The sequence below is a fragment of the Poecilia mexicana genome, unplaced genomic scaffold, assembly GCF_051168715.1.
Source record: "Poecilia mexicana isolate PSO_F unplaced genomic scaffold, ASM5116871v1 scaffold_19, whole genome shotgun sequence".
Taxonomy (NCBI): domain Eukaryota; kingdom Metazoa; phylum Chordata; class Actinopteri; order Cyprinodontiformes; family Poeciliidae; genus Poecilia; species Poecilia mexicana.
In genome coordinates, this window is record NW_028263388.1 from 4,212,255 (window position 1) to 4,238,531 (window position 26,277).

At 41.1% G+C, this 26,277-nt stretch overlaps 2 protein-coding genes across 4 annotated transcripts in view; one reads left to right on the forward strand and one right to left on the reverse strand.

Annotated features, from left to right (window-relative positions):
* ndufaf8 (NADH:ubiquinone oxidoreductase complex assembly factor 8) lies at positions 1-1,779 on the forward strand. The gene is made up of 3 exons (XM_015000341.2): positions 1-277; positions 1,317-1,427; positions 1,517-1,779. Exons 1-3 carry the CDS (start codon positions 197-199, stop codon positions 1,535-1,537), a joined length of 213 nt encoding a protein of 70 aa, XP_014855827.1. The 5' UTR covers positions 1-196; the 3' UTR covers positions 1,538-1,779.
* Positions 1,653-26,277, reverse strand: part of slc38a10 (solute carrier family 38 member 10) — a 27,690-nt gene continuing 3,065 nt past the window's right edge. For 2 of the 3 annotated variants that reach the window (XM_015000339.2, XM_088016300.1), the window contains 12 exons: positions 26,035-26,178; positions 22,979-23,103; positions 15,666-15,768; positions 14,594-14,776; positions 13,588-13,699; positions 11,975-12,081; positions 10,413-10,566; positions 7,450-7,593; positions 6,955-7,371; positions 6,751-6,867; positions 3,986-4,126; positions 1,653-3,510 (listed from right to left, as the gene is read on the reverse strand). In XM_015000339.2, coding sequence (XP_014855825.2) covers positions 2,306-3,510; positions 3,986-4,126; positions 6,751-6,867; positions 6,955-7,371; positions 7,450-7,593; positions 10,413-10,566; positions 11,975-12,081; positions 13,588-13,699; positions 14,594-14,776; positions 15,666-15,768; positions 22,979-23,103; positions 26,035-26,178 — 2,952 coding nt within the window. In that variant the 3' untranslated portion in view covers positions 1,653-2,305. Of the gene's footprint in view, positions 3,511-3,985; positions 4,127-6,750; positions 6,868-6,954; positions 7,372-7,449; positions 7,594-10,412; positions 10,567-11,974; positions 12,082-13,587; positions 13,700-14,593; positions 14,777-15,665; positions 15,769-22,235; positions 22,361-22,978; positions 23,104-26,034; positions 26,179-26,277 lie in introns of all 3 variants that reach the window. The other variant, XM_088016301.1, reaches the window with a different exon arrangement.

The window sequence follows — 26,277 nt, forward strand, 5'->3', positions numbered from 1 at the left end:
TATCAGGCGGTTATTTTTCCTTCATGTAACAGAGATTGCAACATGGCGCTGTCCATGGCTGACATGAATACACTATCTACTGCATGATATCTTTGTTTTAAATAGGTTTTGGGTTTGTTCGTGAGTTTGATAAACCAATAGGCACTACAGAATTTCTTTTTTTGCTGTTGTTGATGTGAAACACAAAGGACAAAGCATGTCGGGGTCAAATGTATGGAGTCGTAGCCGAGAGAGATTGAGACGGTTCCCTGAGCTATTAGCTCAGTGTGCAGATGAGGTAAGATCCAACATGATGAGGCTTGTTGATGACATGTTTGTCCTTTATTAGGATGCCCCAACACATGAACGGGGTTACTGTACTCTTTGTTTACATTGTTTGTTACACTGGAAATATCTGTTCCACTGTGCATTCTGGGCTGTTTTAATATTAACAAAAATATTAATTAAACGTGTGTGTATTTGAAGGTTGTAGTCTCATTTACTAAATTTATATCAAACATATGCATTTTTTAAAGTATTTTGTATTCCTGTATAAGTTTGATGTATGTCGTAATATACGAATTCCCTTTAAAGGCGTCGTAAGGTGCACTTAGAAAAGGGGGGCGATTTAATAGCACTTAATTGAAAATATTACATTAAAAAAAGCACAAAACTTCAAAGTGTGGCATGCATTTGTATCCAACTCCTGATTTGCCTAAATAAAATCTAGTATAAAACTGGCTTCACTCGGGATCTCATTCGTAAATACAGCGCACCTGCATGCGGACCTAGATTCAGATGAAAATCAGTGAAAATAAAGACAAAAAAATTGTTCCCAAAACTTTTCATTCCAATCCAACAAAGATTGCTTTCTTTTTTTTTTTTTTGCAAAGAAGAAATTACAAAAGTTTCAGTTTCCTAGATGTGCAAACCGGATAGTCATACAGTATATCAGACGTATATATATATATATATATATATATATATGTATGTGAAAACTTTTCTACCAAAAAAACCCCCAGAAATTTTCTTGAAAATAAAGAAGATATTTCTGAGCTCGGCAAGTCAAAATTCACTGGAAAATATTACAATTTTCTACTTTTCATTGTCAGAAACTTCCATGTGTTTTCTAGAAAATCACCAAGATCTATTTTTTGTGGTGGAAATTCACTCTGGCTTTTTTTCCCCTAACTTAATACGCAGTCGTATAGAAATATCATGATAACTGGAGTGAATAAAAATGGACACTCCACTTTAGAGGTGAAACTAAATATTCCCTGCAATTTGATAAAAATGAATATTACTTGTCTTTGTTTCTTTTTAATCGTTTGCTGTAGGCAGCTGTTTACGGGAAGTGTGTTGCTGCGACAACAACTGGCAAACAGGAGCTGAAGAAGGATATGTGTGCTAAAGAGTTTGAGGCACTAAAGACCTGTTTTACAAATGCAGTAAGTTACAGTCCGTAATGGTGGAAATGGTGTTAATGGATTTAGAATTATTGGTTAATAAGTAGCTTTTCTCACCATTTGTTTCCCAGGCCAAGAAGAAAACCAGATGACACATCTGGACTGATCGGTGGGAGAAAACTTTCCAAGTGGAGCTTTGATGTGATGTTATGATAGGGAAGACAAACTATTTCATTTCAGTCGATATTTATACAAACCAGCAATCAATAATGTTGAAAATCTTTTATTGGATATTTTTATAAGCAAAATATTACACATAGAAAAATCTGCTTGTAAAAATGATCTTGATCTTCACAGGAGAGACCAGAAAATACAGACAGGATTTCCAACTGCACGTCTCATCGCCCTCATTTTATTCTTATTGTGTAGAAAAATGAAGGTAAAGGGAGAAAAGAGAAAAAAGTGTGGGGAAAAAAATTGCACATTTAGTCTGTCCTGCAGCATATTAAAGGGAAGGCACCAAGGAAACGAGTTACGTTCAGCTGATGTGCTGTTCATAAGGCTGCAATGTACACAGGAGAGACTCAACCGGGTTTAACAGAACAGGAACTGAGCGTGAAAACTAGAGGCGGGTTCCATCCACACAAATATTAACATTAAATATAGAATATTCCTGCTCAGAAATGACAGATTTTGCATAGAGATATTTCTATTTACACAGTGACCTTTCCAGAATGTTCATAAGAGACAAAAATAAGTTAATATTTACAGACTGTAGCGCAGACTTTGAGTCAGCTGTGGAGCAGAGGCTGATGAAGGCAGCGGCGTTCTGAGGTTCTACAGATTTGTGCTGTAAAGCTGGAGAGGAGGAATGTGTGTGTGTGTGTGTGTGTGTGTGTGTGTATTTGTGTGTGTGTGTGTCATTCTGCTCCATCATCCACTGCAGCCTGTTTAATCTGTCTGGAGTGCAACACTCCCCCAGCCAGCAGCTGCTGCTCCAGGGCAGCATGCAGGTCTTGGCCCCCCAGCTCCAGGAGGGGCTCCAGGCCGTGGACCCCTCTGGATCCTCTGGGGTCCCCCGGGGGCCCTGCAGCCTCTCCGGGCCCCAGGGCTCTCTTCCTGCGCCTCAGATCCGTCTCTCCCTGGTCCCTGGCCGCCTCATGGGAGCCCTGGAGGCGCTCCTCGGCCCCAGGGTCGGCGTCGGCTCCGGGGCCATCCTCGGAGGAAGCTTTTTCTTTTAGGTCTCTTCCTCCCGTTTTCAAAGCTTCGCCCTCGTCTCCCTTGGCGTTTCTGGGATCTAGAACCCGCTGCAGCTGCTCCAGCCTCTCCTGAGTCTCCTTCGCCTCCTGCCGTCTCTTTGCTCTCTCGTTGATCTCATCATCTACCTGGAGGTACTCAGAATGCTTTGCCTTCTCGGCGAGCTCCTGCTCTCTGTTCAGCTTCTCTCTCTTCTCTCGTTCCAACCGTTCCTTTTCCACCCGCGCCTCCACTTCTCTCTCTATCCTCTCATTTTCATCTCTCTCTCTCTCTATCCTCTCATTTTCAGCTCTCTCTCTCTCTATCCTCTCCTTTTCAGCTCTCTCTCTTTCTAATTGCAGTTTTTCCCGTCTCTCCTTCTCCAGGAGTTCCTTGGCCAGCCGTACTTGGACTTCCTTCTCTATCATCTCCCTCTGAAGTTTTTCCTTTTCCAGCTCGTTCTCAATGGCAGTCTTTTTATTTCCGTGTCCGTCCAGCTTGTCCTTGTCCAGTGCGTCCTTTTTGAGGTTTTCCATCGCTTCTTTTTCCTTATCGAGTTTTCTTTCTTTGTCTTTGACCTGAAATGCCTGATCATTTTGAGGCTCTGCAGATTTTTTCTTCCCTAGCCGGACCCCCCGGGCCCCAAGCTCGCTCTGCTGCTGCTGAGACTCTCCTCCTGGTGCAGCTTTGGCGTCCTCCTTGTAAGCAGCAGCAGCTTCTTTAGCGGCCTCGCCTGCTGCGTTCCCATCTGGAGCCGCTCTCTGCTCCCCAGCAGCAGCATCTTGTTCTCCAGCTGCTGCTGCCTTCGGTTCTGATCCCACGCCGGGATCTTTGGCTTTCCCCGCTCCTTCGTCCTGGACTCCCTTCTCTGCCTCAACATCTGCAGCTCCTTACACACACAAAAATAAATAATGAATTATTGTTGTCAATAAGTCTTTAAAATCATGGCAGTGATGGATTTAAACATTTACATGAGATATATTCATAATTAAGTCATGGCACTAAACATTCAATCTATCAGCCAATCAGAAGACGTTGCTGTCTTATTTTGTGCCAGTGGCAATATTCAGTAGTTGGTCATGTGACTCGTGTGATGCAAAAAAGTGTTTCCATTGCAGTTTTATCAAATAAACCAATTTTGATATGAAAAAAAAAAACAAAAAAACAGAACAACCCTCATTCTAGCACCAAAACTTTTGATTGAAAAACAAGTTATTTTTTAAATTGCAGTGTTTCCATTAAGAAAACGTTAAATTTTGCAATTATATGGTCAACGAACGTAGCCAATGCAGAGGAATATTACTCACAGCTGCATGTATAAATCAGCCAACCAGCAGTGATGTGTGTGTGGTGTGTGTACGTACCGCCCGGCTGCTTCTGGTGGATCTCCTTGTGCTGCTCTTCTATGACGGCCAGCAGCTTCTCCTGCTGGTCCAGAAGCCTCTTCTGCTGCTCCTGCTGCTCCTTGATCACCTGCAGCAGCACAGCGTGGTCCAGCTGGCCCTCTGCACGGACACACACACATCCAGCTGAAGCAAGACACACTTCTGAGTACAGAGTGACGGACCACAGCCTCAGGAATGAGAGGACTCAATCTAGACTAGACGTTAGAGGAGAAGGTGGATGGAGGATCTGTTCTTCACTAACAGAGATGCACCAGGTTCAGTTGTTCACCTGCAGGTCAAGTGTTTAGCAGTTTGATTCTACAAAGTGCAACAAAATCTAGAAAACATGGACATGGTTTTGTAGCCTTCCTGACGAGAAACGGTAATATTTATATTCAAAGGAAACATCACACTGTGTGAGAAACAATAGCTGTTAAAAAGGATTTGAACTTTTAGAATGAAAACAAAAAAGTGGTACCTAATATTAATGATTAATAGGTTAGCATTAATAACGTAGCAGTTATCTGTGTGTTATATGGAGAACGTAGAGCTTTACTGTAGCTCTAAGATGGGGTGGGGGTCCAACTTTGTGTGACGTGGGTCAAAATTATCTAGTCAAAAGTGTTTACAGGACAAGAAAATAATAAAAAAGGAACTAAAATCAAGTAGAAAGTTATGAAGATTCAGGTGCAGCAAAGGCATCTTTCCAATAAAAGTCTATTAAAAAAGCATGACCACAAAAATAACACTTTGTGTCGTAATTAAGATTTTCCATTGGAAGAGAATTATGTCAGCAATACTTTTACCCCGATTAAAAATAAAAAGTTCAGTAAACAAATTGGTATCACTGTTAAAAATAGGATTGTAAATTTTCCATGGAGCAGCCAGTCACCATTCAGGGCAGAGGAAGTTGAAAACTTAACCATCTCCATCTTGGTGCATCTCCGTTCACGACCATCGGTCAACTAATGCAGCAGTTAGTAAGATGAGCCGCGTGTTAAAGTAATGATTACTGATCAGCTGATGAGTGAGTGTGGTGACAGACTGTGACACAGAGACTAGAAGGAAAGAGGGAGTCCATACCTGCAACCAGCTTTTTTATCACTGCCATTTGAATCCGCCAGAGAGAAGGAAACAAAGGAAAGGCGTTAAGAGGAGGAGAAAAGTAAACAGAATATAAGAGAGAACAAGTCACATCAGACAGCCGAGTGCACCAAGAATCAGGGAATAAAATCAGATCGCAGTGTGTCTAACACCTCAGGTGCAACAAGCAAAGAGAGAGGAAGAGAAGAATCAAAGTTAGATTTTAACTCCAGGAAGCTGTTTGGGAACCAGGCCGGGTTTCTGACATGGTTTCCTCTGATTGTCCAAATCAACATACCTGGAAACCAGCACAGGTAGGGAGGCAGAACCTGAGCATCACAGCGTCGGACTGGTCGACTATCTCAGCACATTGTTTCAGTTATCCTGCAGGTTTTGTTTTCCATTCATTTTAAATCATTAGCCTGTTAGCTTCAGAGGACGGAAGCTACGTAAATGTTGAAAAGTATCGCTCCAGCCATGGTAGATGAAAATGTTTGAGGAAATTCTAAAGAAAAGCCCATCATGGAAATAAACTTAAATACAGGGAGCAGCAAACTCCACCTTAGAATATCAGAAATGACTCAGAGTGAGCGCCTGATGCCTTGGAACTGGATTCAAATCAACTGGAACGTTTTCCTTCCAAAAACAAACCCACCATTTTGGGGAGAGCTTTAGGGAGTCACAAAGTTTGGGGTTTAATTCCAGCTTCCTCTGTGACCACGTTAATGAGCCTTCAAGCAAGGCACTAATTCAAAGCACGTTCAATTATTAAAAGTCTGGCAGAATTTTAATGGTGCTGTTCCCAGATACTCATCCGGCTGCAACTAAAGATAAACAGACAAAATGTGACCAGTTTGAAACGTGACACAATGTGACAGTGTTGTGTTCAAGACCACCTAACCCGAGACCAAGACAAGACCAAGACCAGAGTGTATCGAGACCGAGACAAGACCAAGACTTTTAGGGTCCGAGACCAAGACCGATCTCGAGTACCACAACACTGCAATGTGACAAAGTTCAATGGCTGTGAATATTTAAGTATTTAACTTTTTAATGAGTTAAATTTCACCAAATTAATTCCCTACATCTTATTGAACCTTTTTTAAATAAATACTGTTTTATTATGACATATTGTAAGGCTGTCAGAATGGACAGAGGTTCATGTAGAGAGCTCTCCAAAACACATTTTGCTGGACGAGAAATTACTCCAGTTATTATTGTGATAAATGATAATATTGTTGAGACCATTTTCAAGTCATATACTGGTAATGGAATAATGCTGCCAGTTAACTCTCTCAAAGACCAATAACTGTGATCTTGTAAAGAACGCTTCACACTGGAACTGGAATACATTGGAAATATCAAAAATGAAACGGAAAGAAAAACCACTTGAAACCAAAACTGTAAATAAAATGGATTATGACGTATCTGTAAACAAAATTTCACTTTAAAAAATATTAAGAAATCACAAGTGAAGTTCATTTTAGTTAATGTGATTAATCGATTCATTACTTAATTGCTTATTGCGACAGGCTTCATCCCCAGTAAAACAGAGGTTGGACCAGTTGGGTTCTGGTATCCTACTGCTGCTTCTGTCACGTTATTTTTCTCCACATCTCACTTTTTCTGACTTCATGTTCAGTAAATTAGGCTGAACCTACCGTCCATCTTCTCGTCTGCTGTGTCTTTGCTGTCTGCGGCTGCGCCAGCGTCTGCGCCAGCGTCTGCGGCTGCGCCAGCGTCTGCCACAGGGTGACGCTCTCCTTCAGCATCTGGAGCTGTTCAGAAATTTCATAGAAGTTGGACAAAACATACAAAAGGGAATTGCTGCATATTCCCTATATTGCTAGTTGTTAAACCTTTACCCTTTTCTGCAGCATTGGGTTGTTTGGCAGCTTCTTTGGTTGGTGTTCCTGCTGCCTGATTGGCTGCTACAGCTGCAATATCGTTGGCAGCATCTTTGGCAGGTTTTTCCACCTCCTTCAGTGCAGCAGAGTCCTTCTTGCCCACCTCTCTGAACGGCTTCTCCAGCACCTCATTGGACTCCACCGGACCACCCGCCTTCCCCTCTTCCTTCCTTCCAGCGGCCTCTTCGGCGTTTCGTTCTTTCCTGTCGTCTTTCTTCAGGTCGGGCTTCGGCTCATCCCTTTGTGGCTCTGCTTTGAGCCCTTCTTCAGCTTGCTTCTTCTCTTCCAGCTCTGGTTTGTCCTTCCTGGAGTTGACCCTCACTTCGTCCTGAGGGATGGGCGGTTCATGGCGGTGGGCTTCCCCCTCCGGCACAACTGCGGCAGAGCGAACAGACAGAGGTCGTAAATGGCTCCGGATCCACTCCGTTTCACAGTTTGCTTAAGCTTACTTACCGGCCTCGGGGCGGTCCAGCTGCACCACTTCCTCCTCCTTCCTCTCCAAGGGCCCTTTGATCTGCGGGTGCTCGGGTCGCACAGCATTCCCTTCTGGAAGAACAGGCTTCTCTATTTCTACTGGTTTTTTGACCGCAGCAGCATCTGTGAGGACAAGAAAAACTTTATCAACTCAAACACCTGCAGTATGTTACAGAGACTCAACATGCACTAATATAGTTTGTGTTAATTTGTGTTGAAAATCAAGCTACTTTTTCCTTCTACTCAACTTTTCACCAATAAGCTTGCTTCCAGAACACTTTTGTTGGTGGCTTGTAAATGACCCTGTGTCTAACTTATTATTGGTCTTGTGTTAAATTTTAATTTTGGGGTTAAGTGACAGTCATAATCATCATAAGAATGTACACACTCTGAGTGTAATTAATTTATGTAAAATACAAATACGTTTTTTGATCATACAATTTATAAAGACGCATCTGTAGTTTAGTTTTAAAACTGCTGATTTCAAAAGATCCACTAGGTGGCAGCAAATGCAAAAACAACATATCTGACGCCTCAGAGTAAAAAGAGTGAAGACGATTTAAAACTAACAGAAAACAGGTGGACTGTTTGCTCCAGGAGGATAACACAAAGCTTCTGCAGGTTTTACCAACTCAATTTTAAGACTTTTAAGAATTAAATTAAAGACCTGTATCACGATACAAATGTACAAAAGAAAACTGCGTTACTTTTATATAGTGCAAAGATTTTTTTGCACAGAACGTGACGGACGTCGACTCGTCTAACCAACTGGCACTTAGGAAAAAAGCTAGCAAGGGTTTAGCAGCTAGTTAGCGGTAGCCTCAACCTCCTGGAGTCACAGAACGTAAGAAAGATGTCTGCGTGCGACTCAAACTTTTGACTGACAGAAAAGTCCCACCAGAAAAATAAACTACCATACATACCTACATATGAGACTAAATAATTATCTTTATTTTAGATATATTAATTGGGGCATGCCATAGCAATGCATAGGGAGAGCAGTGACTGACCTGCGAAGCAGGTCAGTCACTGCCTCCATGCATTGCATGGCAGGCACCTATTGTTCTTCACCTAATAGAATGTCTCTTTATTATTATAGATTATTTATTTTTCTTCCATCACCGTTAATGCGGCTCGTACCGCTGCGTGTACCCCCACAAAAGTGGTATCAAATCGTGCGGCTCGATGCCGAGAAGGGAGCTATTACTTTTAGTGGGATTCTGTGTAAAAATGACGACATAAATTGAGAAAAACGAGAAAAGTTTAGGCTGAGTGTCTCACAGCATCACTAAGATTTCTCTCTGAAACACACACACAGCACAGTGGAGGTCTGACTCCAAAACTCTGTTTAACTCCCCCTCACAGGCACAAATAGAGGCCTATTGATCTCAAAGTTGGTCATGACATAGATACACATGCCTGCTCCCGTAAAATGTTTTCAAAATTTTCCTAGGGCTTATGGTTTTTTGTCAGGGTCCTGGAGACCGACGCTGGGTGTCTCACAAGTATAGAAACCTGCATCCTGTCTGACAGAGAGAGCCAGCCCAGGTGCAGATCATTAATTACCATAGCAACGGGTCCTAGACAGAGGCAGTGAGTATTCCCACAGCGCTGAATCAGATCTCACAATGTATTGTGGGAAGAATACATATTTCCTGTGACTTTTCATGTTTTGCTTACATAAAATTATTACTTGTCTGAATTTTTGAGTGTAAATTAAAATCTTTAGTATGAAAATTGAATTTTTTTTTAGAAATTAACTATTACCAACTGTCTTCATGTTTTTTTATTTTGGACCATGAGTGAGAACCACATGTGCCAAGCTTATAGTCGTCGGTCTCGGATTGAATTTCTCTGACTTGGGGTTTATACCCTGCTTTTCAGTGGTGTCTCATATCATCATAATACACCTGACAATATTTACAGCTACTGTGTGCTAGTGGTGGGATAAGTATGTCAGACCTGCATATATCTATTTTTCATGGCAAATTTGAAACGCTGGATTTAAAGTGATGGCCACACTTGGCAGGCCCCTTAAAATTTCTGCAGGAATTTTCTAGTTTAATCTTAAGACTGTTTGAGGATGCCCTACAATAAACAGAAAATAAACAAATTAGAGGAAATAAATAGGGAAATATGTTTTTGCCTTTATTGTATTTTTTTTTTAAATAATGAGGAACTGTGAAGTTTACGACTTTTCTTACTCCTGTGTTACCCCAAAACAGCAAACCCAGATAAAAACAATGTTCTCCGGGTCTCATTGGTTTGCTTCATCTCCCTCTGAGCCCACAGCATCCATTTGCTTCATACAGGTCAAGCCTGCAGTCATTTTCTAGCTGCCACAGGAGGTATGAGGGTAGAGGAGGCTGAACATGGTGTGTTTTAAGGGGTTGGGGGCTGGTAGGAGAAATGAACAGAGGCAGAGGGGCTGAGAAAAATTGCTGGAGTTTGAAGGGCATCAATCCCGCTTCATCAATGTCAAGCACTGAGCGCTTCTTTCAGATATTATCAAGAGGTTATCTCCTCACCCTGCCTGCCTGTCTGACTACCAGTCACCCTGTCTGTCTCTTTTCTTCTCAGGGAAATAGAAAAAAAATAGCATTCTTCTGTGGCTGTTCTGTGCTTTTGTTTTAATCTCAATAGCTCTTTGCCTCTGGTTCATTTTTTCTCTACAAAGCTCATTTAGTCTGCTGCACAAGCCTTTGGAATTTGAAAGCAAAACAAGAAACAAGCATCTCCTTTCTGTTGCTGGTGTGTTTTACAGAAAATAATGACATGCCGTGGTGCTGGCCAATCTCACACTCAGCAGACGGCCCCGGCCCGGCTCCGGCTCCGGCCCGCTGAGGTAAATGTTTCCACGGCTCATTAGAAAACCACTTTCATTTACAGTCCATCAAGTGGCTAAGTGTCTGGCAGCCATTAGAGGAAGTCGTGATCTTTACCGTGCGGGTCGGGGAGGTTTGGTGGAGGCGCCATGTTCCTGTTGGGTGCCGGGGGAGGAGGAGCCGGGACTTTGTAGCTGGGGCTGCTGGTGGAGACGGAGAGAGTGGTGAAGGTGCTGATCAGGAGGATTCCCAGGCCAACGCAGAGGACCAGCTACAGGACACACACACACACACACACACACTGCTTACCAAAAGTATTTAGCCCTCTTCAAAGTGTTTCACATTTAGCCACTATTTGACTCTGTAGAGATTCACCATCAGGCAACAAGATAACTATTGAGTTACATTCACACAGCAGGTCTTGATGTTGATTTCTGATTTCTTTCTTTTCTTTTTTTTTTTTTTGCATGGGTGGTGGTTCATTAAACTGGATGTCACAACCCCAAAGCGACCTGAATGCACAGAAGGCGGTGGCAGATGTCACACAGCAGCGCGCTGTTTAAGTAATAAGGGAAACTGATGTTTATGGCTGGGTTTTAAAGCAGTGGGAGCTTACAGGACTGTCACCAGATCAAAACAACATGAGGGAAGCTAATAAAAAGAAAGAACAACTAATAACAGCAGCCTTTTGTGGAGCACGGACTGCAGGTACTGTTGAGAAGTCTGTTTGGAGGTGGAGTCAGAGCCAAGTGTGGAGGCACTTCAGTGGAACAGACTGAGGTCACAATTTCATGATTCAGATTTTTTTCAGCAATTGTTTATGTCTGGCCTGGCTTCTTCTGGTGCAGAATTATGACGCACGTCTCACGTCAACAATGTAAAAATCTGATTTCATGCAACGCTGTGACTGACCACACTTTTAAAACAATCAGATACGTATCAGAATTAGTCTCACATATGGAAGCTGCACAAATTAGATTTTTTAAGGGGTGAAAAGACTGAAATTGGGCCATTTAGACTGTTGATAAAAAGTTGGATACAAGTCGCATTTGTTCTATGAACGTAGCATCTATCACGCACCAGAAACACCAGATCTACAAATCTGATGTTTATGTGAGAGAGGTGAGAGGAAATCAGCTTCTTATGACAGGAAGTCATTAGATGTTCTCTTAGCTTCCAAACACGTGGAAAACGCTGCTCTGGTCAAATGAGAACAAATGTGAATTTTTGATCTTTACCAGAAGCCTGCAAGCTGCGAGTGGCTCTTTGGACCTTCCACAATGGCTCCAAATACCTTGAAATTTTATTAGCAAATGTTGATTTTGGTGTATTTTTATGCGATCTCCGTGTAACAGTTGCACTGAACTTCCACAACAGAAGGACACTATGTGTCAGTAATAATTTTTAAAAGTACATTTATTATTATCATGTTGGAAGTTTTGATAAAGATTTTTCTTTAATTTAAAAATCTAAAAAGAGAACAAAAAATGCTGGTTATTTATAAATAACAACAAATCACCTGTAGTAGATATTTAGTGTGTCATGACTAAAAGTTTAGAGTTTCAATAGTTGGTTTACCGCCTAAAATCTCAGCAGAACAACTTTAAAGTTTGTGGTGGCGTTACGATGAAACGTGACAAAGTTCAACAGGATGAATAAACTTTCAAAGAAGGAAAAACCTGAGAAATGAAGCCATTCTTCTGAATCTTCCTGTAGATGAGAGCGGGACATATGAAGCATATGAGGCTGCCCATGGTGGCACCGGTCAGACCCAGGATGGTCTCCACTGTCAAGAGACAAACACAGAGATGAGCAGCAGTTCACCAGGATACGGGAGGCCATTTCCACCATGGCAGAAAAAAAAGAAAAGCCCAACAGAAAGTTGGAATTTCAACTTTTAAAGTCACAATTATGAGATTCAGTCATAATTACAACTTTCAGAGTCATAATTATGATATAAAAAGTCATAATTTCAACTTTCAGTCATAATAATGAGATACAAAGTTATAATTTTACATCTTTTGAAAACTGGCTCTCAAAGTCAATTATGAGATACAATGTCATAATTTCAACTTTTAAAGTCACAATTTTGAGATTCAGCTGTAATTTTGATTTCCTAAGTCATAATTTTGAGATTCAAAGTAATGATTATGAGATATGGGCTTCCATAGAAGCAGGCCTTCTTATAGAAACAGAGCAGATTTCATAATTATGACAGTCAAATTTATGTTGGACTTTTTTTTTTCAGGTGAAAATGAGCTTCCATATCACTAAGTCAATTTTCAAGTGTGGCCTAAATTTACCAAGAAACCATCAAAACAATGAGAGAATTCTTAGCAGGAAGCTTAAAGTCTAGTAAAAATCTACAGAATAGGTAAAAAAAAAAAAAAAAGAGTTCTATCAAAGTAATAAAAATCATACAATGGTGAATGAAATGGTCCATTTCAAATTCCCGTGTTTAATTTTGAAAACATGACTAAAGCTTCACTGAGTGTTCTGTCCAGCACTTTATGCTAAACTATATCCTCTGTAGATTTAACCTTGTGTCTGCCATCATTAATGGCTGCTGCTACTGTTGGCAGGGCGCAGCGGCCCAGGAGTCCAGGCTCTGCCACCAAGGAGCTCCGCGCTGGCCAAGGGGCCCCAGGAACCCCTCCATTTAGGGGACGGACACCAGATTGTTCTGCTCAGGTTTAGAGTCCATTCTACCCGGGATCCTCGCTGCATTTCTCCTCAGTCTATTAGTCTGATTAGATACACAAACACACCCCACACCCTTGTGTGTATGTCCACATGGATGCGTAACCAATCAGACTTTTAACAAACAGCGATTAACTAAAAACGATGAAATGAAGTGGAAAGTAACGCTAACCTTCCAACCTTTTCATCTCTACCATTTTGGAGTTGTTTGTGAGCGGTAAAGCAACCTAAAGAAGCTGACAGAGAGCCAGTACTGGTGTGTATGTGAACTTGTCTTTGTGTGATTTTATATGTGTGTGTGAGAGAGAGAAAGAGAGAGAGCTGGGGAGAATAACAGCCCTATCTAACCGTCAGCCTATCTAAAAGGAGATAAAAGTTGGGCCCCTGATTTAAAGACTGTGTTAGAGTGTGACAGTCACTGACTCGTAAAGTCACATTCACACACATCGTAAAGCTCCCCAGCTACCCCGCCCACAGAAAGGAACACATGCACCTTAAAGACGTCCACAAAAATACACACACACACACACACACACACACACACATAGTTTTAAACCCTTCAGTCAATGCCACACACACACACAGGATGTACCATTAGGGATGAGAATGCCTCCCAGCATGGTGCCAAAAACAATGCAGAGGGTGATCATCTTGAAGCGCAGAGGGGGCATGTAACCTCCGGCAGCAAATGTCCCATCTTTCTGCTGTCAGATGGAACCAGAAGTCAGATTGGAGAAAAAAAAAAAATTGATGAACCACTAAGGGTAACTAAACTAAAAATCTACAAAACTGAAGGTGATTTTTGTGTCTTGAGAGTAAATGAAAGAAGTCTATTGCAGGGTTGTCCCCATCTGATATTAGAAATCGGTCTGAAATCAGCCCAAAAAAAAGGTATGGGATTATATCGGCCTGCATCTAAAATCTCCTACATAAGCACACTGTTGGAAGCACTATTCCAGCATTTAGTCTTAATATCACTTGATCAAGTCTTTGCTAACATCACACTATAAAATAAGTAATAAAGTATCCATCTGTGCTGATATGGCATCGGGTCAATATCAGTATCGGCCAATACCCGAAGCTGTAATATTTGTATCATATCAGAAGAGAAAAAATTGTATCGGGACACCTCAAGTTTATCATTAACGTTCCATAAGCGCTTCTCCAAAGTATTCATAACAACTTTTATACACTTCACACCCACGGGCTTTTACATATTTTATTGGAATGTGATGTAATAAACAAACACAGACAAGAACATAGTTGCTAAATTGAAGCCTGGCCTGCGTTTGTATGGGGCTTCCCTGAGTCAACACTACTTGATCCCGGTTTTTAACCAGCTCTGGACATCTAGAAACTTACAATTCTTATATTTCCTCTCGATTTGTGTTTTCTCAGTGGGTTTGCAGTTGTGTTGCATTCTATTTTTCTCCAATAAAATACACTGAAATATGTGGTTGTAACTAATAAGGTGTAAAAAGAAAGAAAACACAAGGGTGTGAATACTTTCTGAAGGAAACTTCAACTCAACTGTCTGTAAATGGATGACGCCCCCAAACAGCCTTCTGATGGTGAGTGAAAACGCTTTCTAACCCTACCTGCTGCTCAAACAGCATGGTGTTGATGGCCTGGCGGCAGGGCAGGATCATCATGGGGAATCCAACGGCCACAGACATCATGAAGCCCACCCGGATCATTTCTGTCACCAGGTTGGATGGAAAGTTCATGAGCACGTTGCCAGCGATGTTCTCTGTGAAGCTGACGTAGCCGAAGAAGCCCACCTGGTGGAGAGGAAAACAAAGGATGTAGTGTTGAGGAGGGTGGGACAAAATAATGTAGTTTTTTGTTTTTTTTCATGTCTGAACGTTTCAAAGGTGTTACTTGGGGTGCATCAATAATTTGGATGGACAATACAAATGTCTGAAAATCAGCTACTGTCCCCTCTGAGAGAGTTGACTGACAAACCCTCCCAATAGATTAACAATAGACACCTTAGGAACCTTTTGCTATATTTAGTGACTTTTCAGGACAACCCCTCCAAAAAATGGCAAGTCACATCTTTGAAAGTATTATGTAAGATCCCCTTTTGTGAGCTTCACATCATGTTATAATGTTATTCCCTCATCAAAAACATATTTGGAGTGTTGCTTGGAGTGTGTTCTCAAGCATGTTTGAGAAATCCTTTGATCTCCATGGTAACCACTCAGGTGTGCAAAACGCCTGGGAGGACCTGGCCCCGCCTTCGAGACATAGCTCCTCCTCCAAGCTGCAGTTTCCAAGCTTCCACCTCACTGAGAAGCTTTCCTCAGGAACTCCCCCATTCAAGCTCCTTCAGACTACCCAGCAGCAATTAGCAAACACCTGCTGGAACTGCACATCTGCTGAGCTCATTATAGGAGCTACAGGCGATACGTTACGAAGTAAAATTTCTTCTAAGTCCTATTTGAAATTTATAGCATTTTCATAACAACTGAAATTAACATGGTTAATTGATTATGTTATAAAATGCCACTATGTGTCTGGAAAACACATAATACTGCCCCTTTAAAGATCTGTGATTGGCTGCGATCAGTGCACCCCTAGTTGCTGCTAAAAGCAAATGCTCCAATAGCAAAGGTAGAGCTAACGCTGAGAGTGACAGGTGTGATGAGAAGTGCCGGCTCTACTCACGGTGATGTAGAAGATGGTGACCACGTTGAGGGCGGAGGTGAAGATGATGCTCATGCGTTTGACTGACGGCTCGTCCAGGCTATCGTACGTTGGCAGCACCTGCCTGTGAGGAACAAGCAGGCCAAAACAACAAAACTCGGCATGCCGCTTCACGCAACGCCATGCTGGAGCTGCTGTTCTGCGGCTCGCATGGTGCCTGCGCTATCACACAGCTACACCCTGCTCTGAGAAGAGACACTCCACCATTCCAGATCTAACTCAGGGTTAGGGTTCCACAGATGTTGAGGGATTTGTGTTGTTTATTTTCCTGTCCTGACAGCTGACAACATGACAATCTTCACAGTCACTCACTCCAGATTTAATACCGGGATTGGCTCTGTAAAGTTTTTTTAATGAGCAGGCATATGGGGGCCCATTAGTGCTTCTCAGTAATCAAATGATGCATCTCTTTTCTCCTGTCCTTGTCAGAAGTGCACTCATCTGATCTTATTGCTTGCTTTTGTTTATCCCACTAAAACTTGACTAATTTATCAGGAAGATTGTTCAAATGAAGCCTTCATCAACTGCGAGGCAACGGTAGTGCTTCCAGTTTACCGGAGTCAGACTGCTTTATTTTCCTCTTCACATTATGGGGAATAAAAACCTACTCAGCCTCTGTCTTATCCTTTTTGGCAAAATGTTACACAGAAAACATGTAAAGTCCAGCTCATTCCAGCTGCCAAAAAACAATAAGAAATAGAGATCAGACTTTAACTTACTACCTGCTTTGAAAAGAGTTTTGTCAAATCTGAAGCACTTGTAAAATGTTCATCTAAGTGAGCAAACAAGACTTTTCTTCCCTTTCATATTTCTCCTAAATAGTTGATTTTCAAGCTCCAACATTTTTGCATCATTTCATATCTACATATAGGGAATGATCTACTTATGAAAACATCACTAGCTTTGATTTTAAACATTAAATTAACATTTTCAATGTCACAAAAGCAGAACAAGTCCTTACAAAACCTTACTGACATTTTTCTTCCACAAACCTCTTTTTTCAAAGCTGGCACTGTTAGGGTTATGTATACATTTGTATATCATCTTAAGAAAAAGTGAATCATCTTGTACTGAGCACTTGAGTGAGATTTTCTGCAGTTTGGGATTAAATCACACAAGTACGACGTCAGGCACTGAGCAAGTCGTCTTCCACGTTCTATCTCAAGGGAACTTCCTGTCTGGATTGCAGAGAACTAAAAATCGCATCTCAAAGCTCATGCATCTGTGGATTTCCAAGTCAAGATGTGAAAAGCCAGAAGTTTGTCAGTTCATGCAAAATGTTCGTAAACGAAAGACATGGGATGGAAGTGTGATGAAGGGCATACAAAATGCTAACAGTGTGTGTGTGTGTGTGTGTGTGACACAGAATAGGTGACAGTAGGCAAGGCTGGCCGAGGTAAAATGTGAAATTGCTCCTCTCTCCATCATTTCCTGCTCTGTGCTGTAGCAGGGGGCGGCTGTGTGGAGGGGACCATTGACACATTAACCAGTAAATTTACAGGCTTTATATATAAAAGCCAGTGCCTGGCAGGTTTTAGAGCATTATAAACTTTCCTGGCAGACTTTTTTTTTTCCTCACCTCCTTTCTTCGGTACAAAAGAAGAGCCACGGAGCAGAAACAAGACGGGAAGCAAGACGCCGTAACTTTCTCCTCCTCTTGTTCTTTCTCAGCCTGTCTCACTTTCACACACTCTGATTTTTATTAGCTCCAGCCTTACCAGGATGCTATCTCTTAACACTTTTTCTTTTTTTTATTGTGTGAGCCAATAAATCTTTCCGCCAACATTAAATGAAACAGCAAGCATCTAATGGTCACTCAACCGTCCTTCCTGGAAGGCTGATGTCCTCTGATGAAACTGGGGAGATGTGGTGGAGGAATTCTTCAAATTTACAGGAATGACATGTTTCACTGTACATCAGGTTAAAAGATGAAAAGATAAATCCAAAACATTGTGAAGCACTGATGCTAAATAGTCAGGAAACACCAGCTGTTTTCAGATTTTTAGAAACCCATTTGTTCTCAGAACACAATTAGCTTGTTTTGGATGCAGATACTGTTAGCTATTCAAGCCAGTAGCAATATTTTTTTTTTCATTCTACAATTGCTCTCAAAAGTCAACACGCCACTGTGAAAACAAAAACAAAGGTGAGACCAGGATAAATTATTCTGACCTCTTTACTTACATATAATGGAACATTTGTCCTGTACTATTCAGTTGACAAAGAAACAATTCTGTTGTAATGAAAAAAAAAAGCTGCAAGAAAGTCGATGGATAAATGTGGACGCCATTTTTAAAACTCCTCTTTATTCAATTTCAGAACTTCTCTGGCAGTAGACTATCAACACACCAAACATTTCCTGGTAATGTTCATGATCTCTACACTGCAAAAGTTCTATAAAATCTAGGGTGCATTCACACCAGGTCTGCTCAGTTCACTTTAATAGAAAATTTAGTTTGTGTGCCTAGAAAGTCTGGTTCGTTTGGGGAGATGTGAACAAGCAAAATCGAACTCTGACTCAGAACAAAGAAGCAAACATTGGTCCATCTAAAAACTGAGATCTCAGTTCAGCTGAAGTGAACTCTGGTATGATTCAAATTAATGTGTGAACGCCAAGCAGAGTGGAGACTGCTGCAAAAGCAGGAAGTGGACCACATTGCAGGGCATTCTGGGTAAATACCCCAAAACAAACAAGTGAGTCTCCCATTAGCAGGAGAAATGATTGATGGTCTTTTTCCAAAGACAAAGGAGAAATACTAAAACCAATAAAATCTCAAGCCACTCCACTTTTGTTCACATTTTATGAAGAAGGAAGTTGTGATTAGTGTCTTCAGAGTTTATGTTGTTTCCTTCAGTGGCTCTTGGTGTAGCGCCCCCAACAGAAAGTCAACAGGTTTTTAAAGGGTTTGGATCATTTGACAAATGCAGTGTGAAAGAGAACCGCACCAGCTGCAGCAGCTATTGGCAAACCTTCAATTGGTAAAAATTATCAATTTATTATATAAACTATGGTGCCTTAATAAAGCAGTGGATCTATTTGTACCCTTCTCCTGGCTGATACTTTTGTGCAATGGCATTCTTGCGATTGTTTGTAACCCATCTGAAAATGATGGCTTGAGTTAAAGAATGCAAATGTTTTTCACATCGCAAGATGAAAAATCCAAGTATTTCAGCTGAATTTCATTACAGGCTGATCAGATTCACTGTAATTGGTGGCTGGTGAGACACAGGAACACTCAATGCTGAAACCGAATCAGAAGACGCTTTGCTAAGGGATTGGTTTCACCGTGTGCACACTTATGCAACCAGGCTATTGCAGCTTTTTACTTTTTACATCAGCAGATCCATCACACAAATTGTACTCTCAGCTGAAATACACAGCATGACTGATATTTTAAAAGGTGAAAAAGTGCATGGAATTATTTATAATGGTCTCGGGTTTGTTCATTACAAAAGCTGGCACTTATCTGGGGCGTGTAGCCTTTAATGATGATAATGTGATACCTTAAACCAATAGTGCTCACTTTTTATTGCTGTGACTGCAAGGTTTCCCCCAGAGAACTTGCTAAGCCCGATGGTTGGGCACCAGGGCAGTCATTCATCCAGCAGCCCGTCGTGTTTTTGAGTTAAAAAATCTTTAAAGTTAACAAGAAATTTGAAAATATCACTTAATAATTATGTACTATTGAAAGATGAACACTAACTATAAAGACTTAAAAAATGCAAACATTATAAAAAGACTTAAAAAAAAAAAAAAAAAGCAATGCTTAGCCTGGTAGGGGCACAAGTAAAGCCTGGTGGCCTGCCAGGCTTATAATACACTGAGGGAAACCCTGGACAGACAAGTTCAGTCAGATTTTCAAAAGATTGTTTGATTTTCTGAATTGGAACTGTTCACTTCTGAGTACCAAGTGCAAACTAGTCTACTAGTTCTTTACTAGTTCTATCAAAGTTTTTTTTCCGCACGCTTTCTGCTCCGTGGATCTTTGTACAAATCCAACAGTTTCTTTGACTTTTTGCATATGATGGATACCCAGACATTTTGAGCAGATTTCCAACCTTTTGCCACCGGCCCCTCCCAGAGGGATGGCTTCTACTGCACACTTTAACGTGTCCGTAAGAGGAGCCAAGCGTTCCACATTATTCTACTTCCAAAAAAAAACCACAGGGCCAGCTCCCACCACGTCATAATGGCGATGTTAAGTAATGTTCTAGCTGAAAATAAACACATTTCATGAACGTAATAAAAATCCAATGTGCTAAGAGCTGTTTAATCAGCCCGTGAATACATCAGTGTGTCTGTAAGATGGCGGCAGTCCAAGGCGTTGATTAGTGGTTTGGCTGAAGCTGAGTGAGTGCTTGCCTTGCTCAGTGTGACCACAGGCCAAGAAATCCCCCCCCACCCACTCCTCTGCCAAATATCACTTAGCACAACAACGCTCACGCAGACACACACAAGTGCATGTTTTCTTTGTTTTGGGGTGACATGCACATGCCCACCACACCATGTTTAGTTAGCTCTGTCATTACATTAATTCAAGTCAGGTTTAGGTCTCCAGGCTTACAGCCACCGCCCCCTCCCAACAGTTTTACTCACTTACTCTCGCACAAAACAAAAACACCGCCGCCCAAACATCTGCCCCGTAATGATCTCACCATAACAGTCCCCTAAATCCTTCCCCAATGCTGCATTCACATCCAACACAAACTCCATCCATTAGGTCGGTCCAGGCGGCCCCACCACCCGCGCAAAGCCGGCGCACACCCAGGGCAAGCAGCGATGGTAGAGGACAGCACAAAGGAGGCACTGATTGAGCCAGCAGAGGGATGAAAGGGAAGAAATGCGGCAGCTCAGAGACGCTGCTGCTCTAGCGATTACTACACTCACTGGGGGGAACTTCACTGGAATGCGAAGGCAGTTTTTGATCGCTTATGTTTGCTTTTAAGAGCAGAAAAATTTGACTACAGCAAACAGTTTTGCAACATAACCTTGCCTTTAAATCCTCAAATGTTTGTTTTGTTTTTTTCCCTCTTGACAAACTCAACCTAAATCCTAAAATCCTTGAAAATGACACGAGTAAACAAAAAGAGACCTTAAATTACTCTGGGCTATCTTTAGGGACTAAACATGGGCCAGTATCAAAGAACACTAAGTTTTAAATCTTCAGTATCTTATCAGAGGGTTTTTAATGAGGTGCCAGGGAAAAACGAGTTTTCTCTACTTGTATGGATCATATGTTGCTGCACACTGCTGATCAGCTGGATTATAAAAGCCTACAACACTTTTCACTCTGTGAGGAAGACAAAGGGGACTGATGGGACCCATTTCCTGCTCCAAACATTCTTGCTAAGGTGTGTTTAATAATTAATGGTAATGGTAATTTTAAACTGATTATCATTATTGTTATGATTGAATGTGTTATTATAATTATTATTACAATTACTATTAATAACTAAGACAACAGGTATCTTCTCAATATCAATTATATTTTATTGAGGAACAAATTAGGGGAAAACAATGAAGACAGTAGGTTTTTCAATTCAAAATGAAATCATTTTTAATCAGGCAGTATATAGGACAGCCTTTTTAACAAGATGAAGAAGAGGCTGCAAGCAGTAATGTTTACATTACTGCTTGCATCACTATGTGGGGGTTTAGAGCATCTGTATGCTGAACGTTATTTTTACTGGTTTCCTTGTAATTCAAAACATCAGGCCAACCTCATTATCACATAGGCCTAAATCATCAAGTCCAAAGTGTCCATGAGATAAATATATAAATAATATTAATCAAAAATGCATTAATAAATTATATATATATATATATCTACATATTTTCTTTTTTTATCAGCTCAACAAAAACTAAACAGGCATATTTAGCCAACTCTGATAAAAATTAAAGACAGCTTAGGGTGCATTCAGTATTGCATAGAAGTTGTTGGATATTTGTCTGATTATTAAAAGATTGATATTTTGTTTAGTAATATGCAACACTTTTTTAAATTATTTTTTGGGGATTTTATTAACAAACTGCAACATGGGGGCCATGGGTGGAAAACAAAACCCATTTTGGTTTAAGGAATATTGTATTTATTTCATTTATGCTTTTGACAATAAATCTAATCAGTTATTAATATATTTTATTTGAATTTGTACAGTTCTTTTTGCAACAGATATAAGAAGCTGGACTGTTGATTTGAAACTTTGAGATCATTATTGAAAATGTTCAATACAGAGAAAAAAAACGTTTTGTTTTTTTATTCCTCCATTCACAGAGAACACAATCAGCAGTAGAAATAACAGTCACATTTCTGTTTTAAATAAAACCATATTATATATATTTATTTATTCATTTATTTATTTACTTATTTTTTCACTCAAGGTGATGATACTATGAGATTCTCGTATCAGCCCACAGCTATCAAGTTCTGATATAAAATAAATTCAAAATCTGGAGCTGGACAAAAACTTTTTAAATCAGCTTTATGACGTTATCCTGAAGTAGGGCAATGGGGGGAGAGGAGTACTTACGACTGGCAGGCGAAGGCCATCCCACAGATAGGGATACAGCGAAAAACACCCTCCCAGCGCACCACATAGACCTGCCCTAGCCACCAGTCGCTGAGCAGCCCGTGTTTGAACGAGGACAGCACCATCTGAGGGGAAGGAGGCGGAGGGGAGGGAGGGGGGAGTTACAGCCCAGACCAAATGAATACAAATGGACGGAGGACATGAAGACCATAGAGGAAAAAGGAGGATGGTGTCCATGTCGACAGCTCGCTGATTTTTTTCGTCATAATCATTGAGGGAAGAAAATCAGAAAACATGAAGAGACAGAAATGGAAGGAAGCCGCGTCCTGGATGAAAAACCCGTCGGAATCAGACAGAATGAGTCAAATAGAGAGCTGGGGAAAACTGGAGGCTTTTGGGCGACAACCTAACAGGTTTTTCACCAGCATGCGTTTCCTTTGTCTTGCTCCTTCAAAAAAAAAAAATCCACCACATCCAGAACACTGTGATTCATTCTGGGTGGAGATGTAGCAAAAAACTTGGTTAAACCCCTCTGCCTTACTACTACTGCCACCAAAGACAGACAGACAGACAGACACACACACAGCTCAAACCAGAAAAGGTGAATGAATGATGGGGATGAAGGACAGGAGTGGGCAGAAGGTTCAGGTGGGAACATGAGGAAGGATTTAAGGAGAGCAAAGCTTTCTTCACTCTCTGCCCTTACCGTGGTGTTATTGGGGGTGGGGGTGGGGTTTACTTACGGGTGACAGCAGAAGGTTGTGGCGATAATGGGCAGGCACTGAATGACGCCCTTGAAACGCCACAGGTGAACCTGCTCCACCCAGGAGCCCGAGATTATGCCGTAGCGCAGAGACGACAACACTATCTACATCACCAGAAGCAGAGACAGCGGCGAAAAGAGGAGGGGAGAGAGGCAGAAGGGGGGAGAGGGGTGCACATGTTAGGTAGAGGAGAGGAAGGGAGGCGGGACAAGAGAGGAAAAAAAAAGACAGGAAAGTTAGATGATGAAGGGTGAGAGAGGAGATCAGTTAAGGGTAGGATGGAAAGAGGGAGGGAAGGAGATACATCTATTAGAGGGTGAGGTGACTGGGCCAGGTCGGGCCGGGTCTAGAGTCAAACTCACCGCACCACTGCTCTAGGTTACCGACATGCTCCACAACTCACATGACAACAGAGAGAGAGAGGCAGAGAGAGAGAGAGCAGCAATGGCAGTTTGAAGAGTTTGGAGGAATTCAGTAAAACTGAGCTGAACATAAACACAACCTAACTCACACCAGGCAGGAAACTGATGCTGGACCAGCCTCTGCTGCTCTGCTGTAGTACGTTGCCTTGACGACCATCTGCAGTACTACAGCAGGGCCGTCTCTAGGTTTTGTGGGGCCCCGACTTATCAAAACGGTGTAGGAATGATCTGCTGATTATTTTTGGATTAACCGATTGATGATCGGACAGCTAAAGCTGCTTAATAGATTTTTTTTTTTTTTTTTGCAGAATTTAAATCAGCTGAAGCTGCATCTGCCACTTGAGGAGTTTTGGGTAGAACATATTCACAGATAAAAAATGTGCTTTTACATCTTAAATGGAAAAATGCATGCATAAATAAAGCAGTGTAAATATACTTTTTGACTCCAGGAAACAACTAAACGATTACAAGACTGGTTCACCATTATTTTAATAATTGATTGATCATGATTAATCATTTCATCCTTAATGATTTTTATATAACTGAACCGAGACGTCGCCTGGTGCATCTTTGTTCTACAGAGTAAAGAGGGATGAATCCAGTTTTTTTTATTATTAATTGTAATGCATGCATCTTTTCCTTCCTCTTCACAAATACGTCAAATTATGTTGGTCCATCATATAAAAGAGAATTTTTTGGTTGTGTGAAAACATGAAACAGTTCTGTAACTGTATTTTTAACAGAATTTTCCACTCCCTGAAAACGTGTTGCAGAAGAACGCTCTGTGCAACAGGAAGACGTCTCTTTTGAATTTCCACTGCAGACTTTTCTATAAGCTGTCGTTCTTGTGGAAGCCCAGGTCAGTAGAAAGAAATATGACAGAGGCCAGCTTGGTGCTGATCAGTGCTGAACGGCCAAGTAACCAAAGTTCAGTTATGCTGAGTGGAAGCAAGAACTGACTCAACAAAATTCATCGTCCATTAAAATTATCGCTGCACCGATTGCAGTTTTCTGACCGATCACCGATCTTAAAAAGCCAGATCTATCGATTTCTATTTTGACTGGTAGCAATTTTCTTTGTCTGAAAAGTTGCTAAATTATAGAGACAAAGTTGCTAAGTTGGAAACCTGAATACCACATGTGAAAAAACTGGATCCTTGGAAGAGAACACATGTGAAATGTTCTCTTTATAGAAAACTGGAGTAAAAATTGACATCTTCCATTTTTGGCGCCTGCATTAACTGTATAGTCTTTTCTTGGGCAGATTAGAGGTCAGATTTAATCCAAAGACCGGTGCAGCAACTGTTTTCTGCCTGAATGACTTAGTGTGGATTTGCTCTTTACAAACAGGAGCAAGACAGTACCTTGGTGGTGCATTGGTACAACAGGAGCAGATAAGCAACAATTCATGAAGAATACAACAAAAACAACATTTGTTCAAACAGAACAGGAGCTCCAACTGAAAAGCAGAACGGCGTGTTAGATTCATTTGGTTTTTACATGAATAAAAACAACACAAACTATTAATACACAATAAACTAAAGCTGCTGTTAGTTCATCATGTCATATAAATCTAAAGATAGAGATGAGTAACAATTATCATTGGTTTGCACTAGCAAAACTTCATCCACAAAAACATCTAAAGCATCATTTTAAAGATAGCCAGTGCTGCAGGTTTGCCTTAGCAACGGTACAATAACTGAATATGACTTAATATTTCTTTGAGGTTTTGACTGCTGAAGGTTTCCTCAGAGGAACAACATGAAGACGTGTTAAAGAGCTCCAGTTTGGATTATTGTAAATTATTCAAATCATTTAAAAGGTGGCAATATGTCTCATTGTTAGTTAATTGTTTGTCCTGGAAGGAAATATTATTAAGAACTGAAACTTTTTTGTTTTCTTTATAGCTTCTAACAGAACGCATCAACCAGGCCAAATGATCTATACAATGACTTGGTTAACAAAGTCCACTGACGAAGTGTCTGCCTGTCTGGGTCCTTTTAACAAAGATTCCATGTGTTTATCATCAGATTATTCATTTCCATATCATTTTCTGCTAAGGACACGGCAGACATTCTGCTACATCCAAAGAGAAATCATTTAAAAATCACACAGGGACACATCGGAATAAAAACACACAGACAAAAAAGAAAAACACAAAAAAACTGACTGGTATTTTAAAAGGACAGGAAGAAAGAAAAAAGAAAGAACAAAAAAACAAACAAAAAAACTGAAGTAAAGGAAACAGGGGAGAAATAAAAAAGTAAGAAAGAACAAACCAAAGGAAGAAAGAATGACAGAGGAAGAAAAAAGATGGATGGACGCTTTAAATGAAAACTCATCTTTAATATTTCAATAATCGAGTTCATAGTCTAGATAAAAAATAAGTCAATGAAAAAAAGTATGCAGAAAGACCCTGGGCCAGGATTCGAACCCAGGAGCTGCAAGGCAACAGAGCCACTAACTGCAGTACTGTTAAACAGGATTTGACCCCAAACTATAGAGAAACTCTGACTCATGTATACAGACGCTGTTTTGCTGGTGCAAACCATTAACCTTCTGACCTCACATGTACTGGACAGAGAGAGAGCGGCTGAGTGGAACTGGGCTCACCGTGAACATGAACAGGGTGTAGAAGATGAGAGCCATGGCTGAAAAGGACTGGATGGAGGACATCATGTTCCTCTGCAGGCTGAGTGGGAGGACGACCAGCAGCGACACGGCGACCAGCAGGAGCACACGGAAACTCCCCGTCACCTGAACGCAGCACAGCAACGATGCCAGGCGAGGAGCTTCAAATACCACCGCAGTCAGACTCGCTGGCTACAGATCAGGGGTGTCCAAGGTGTGGCCCAA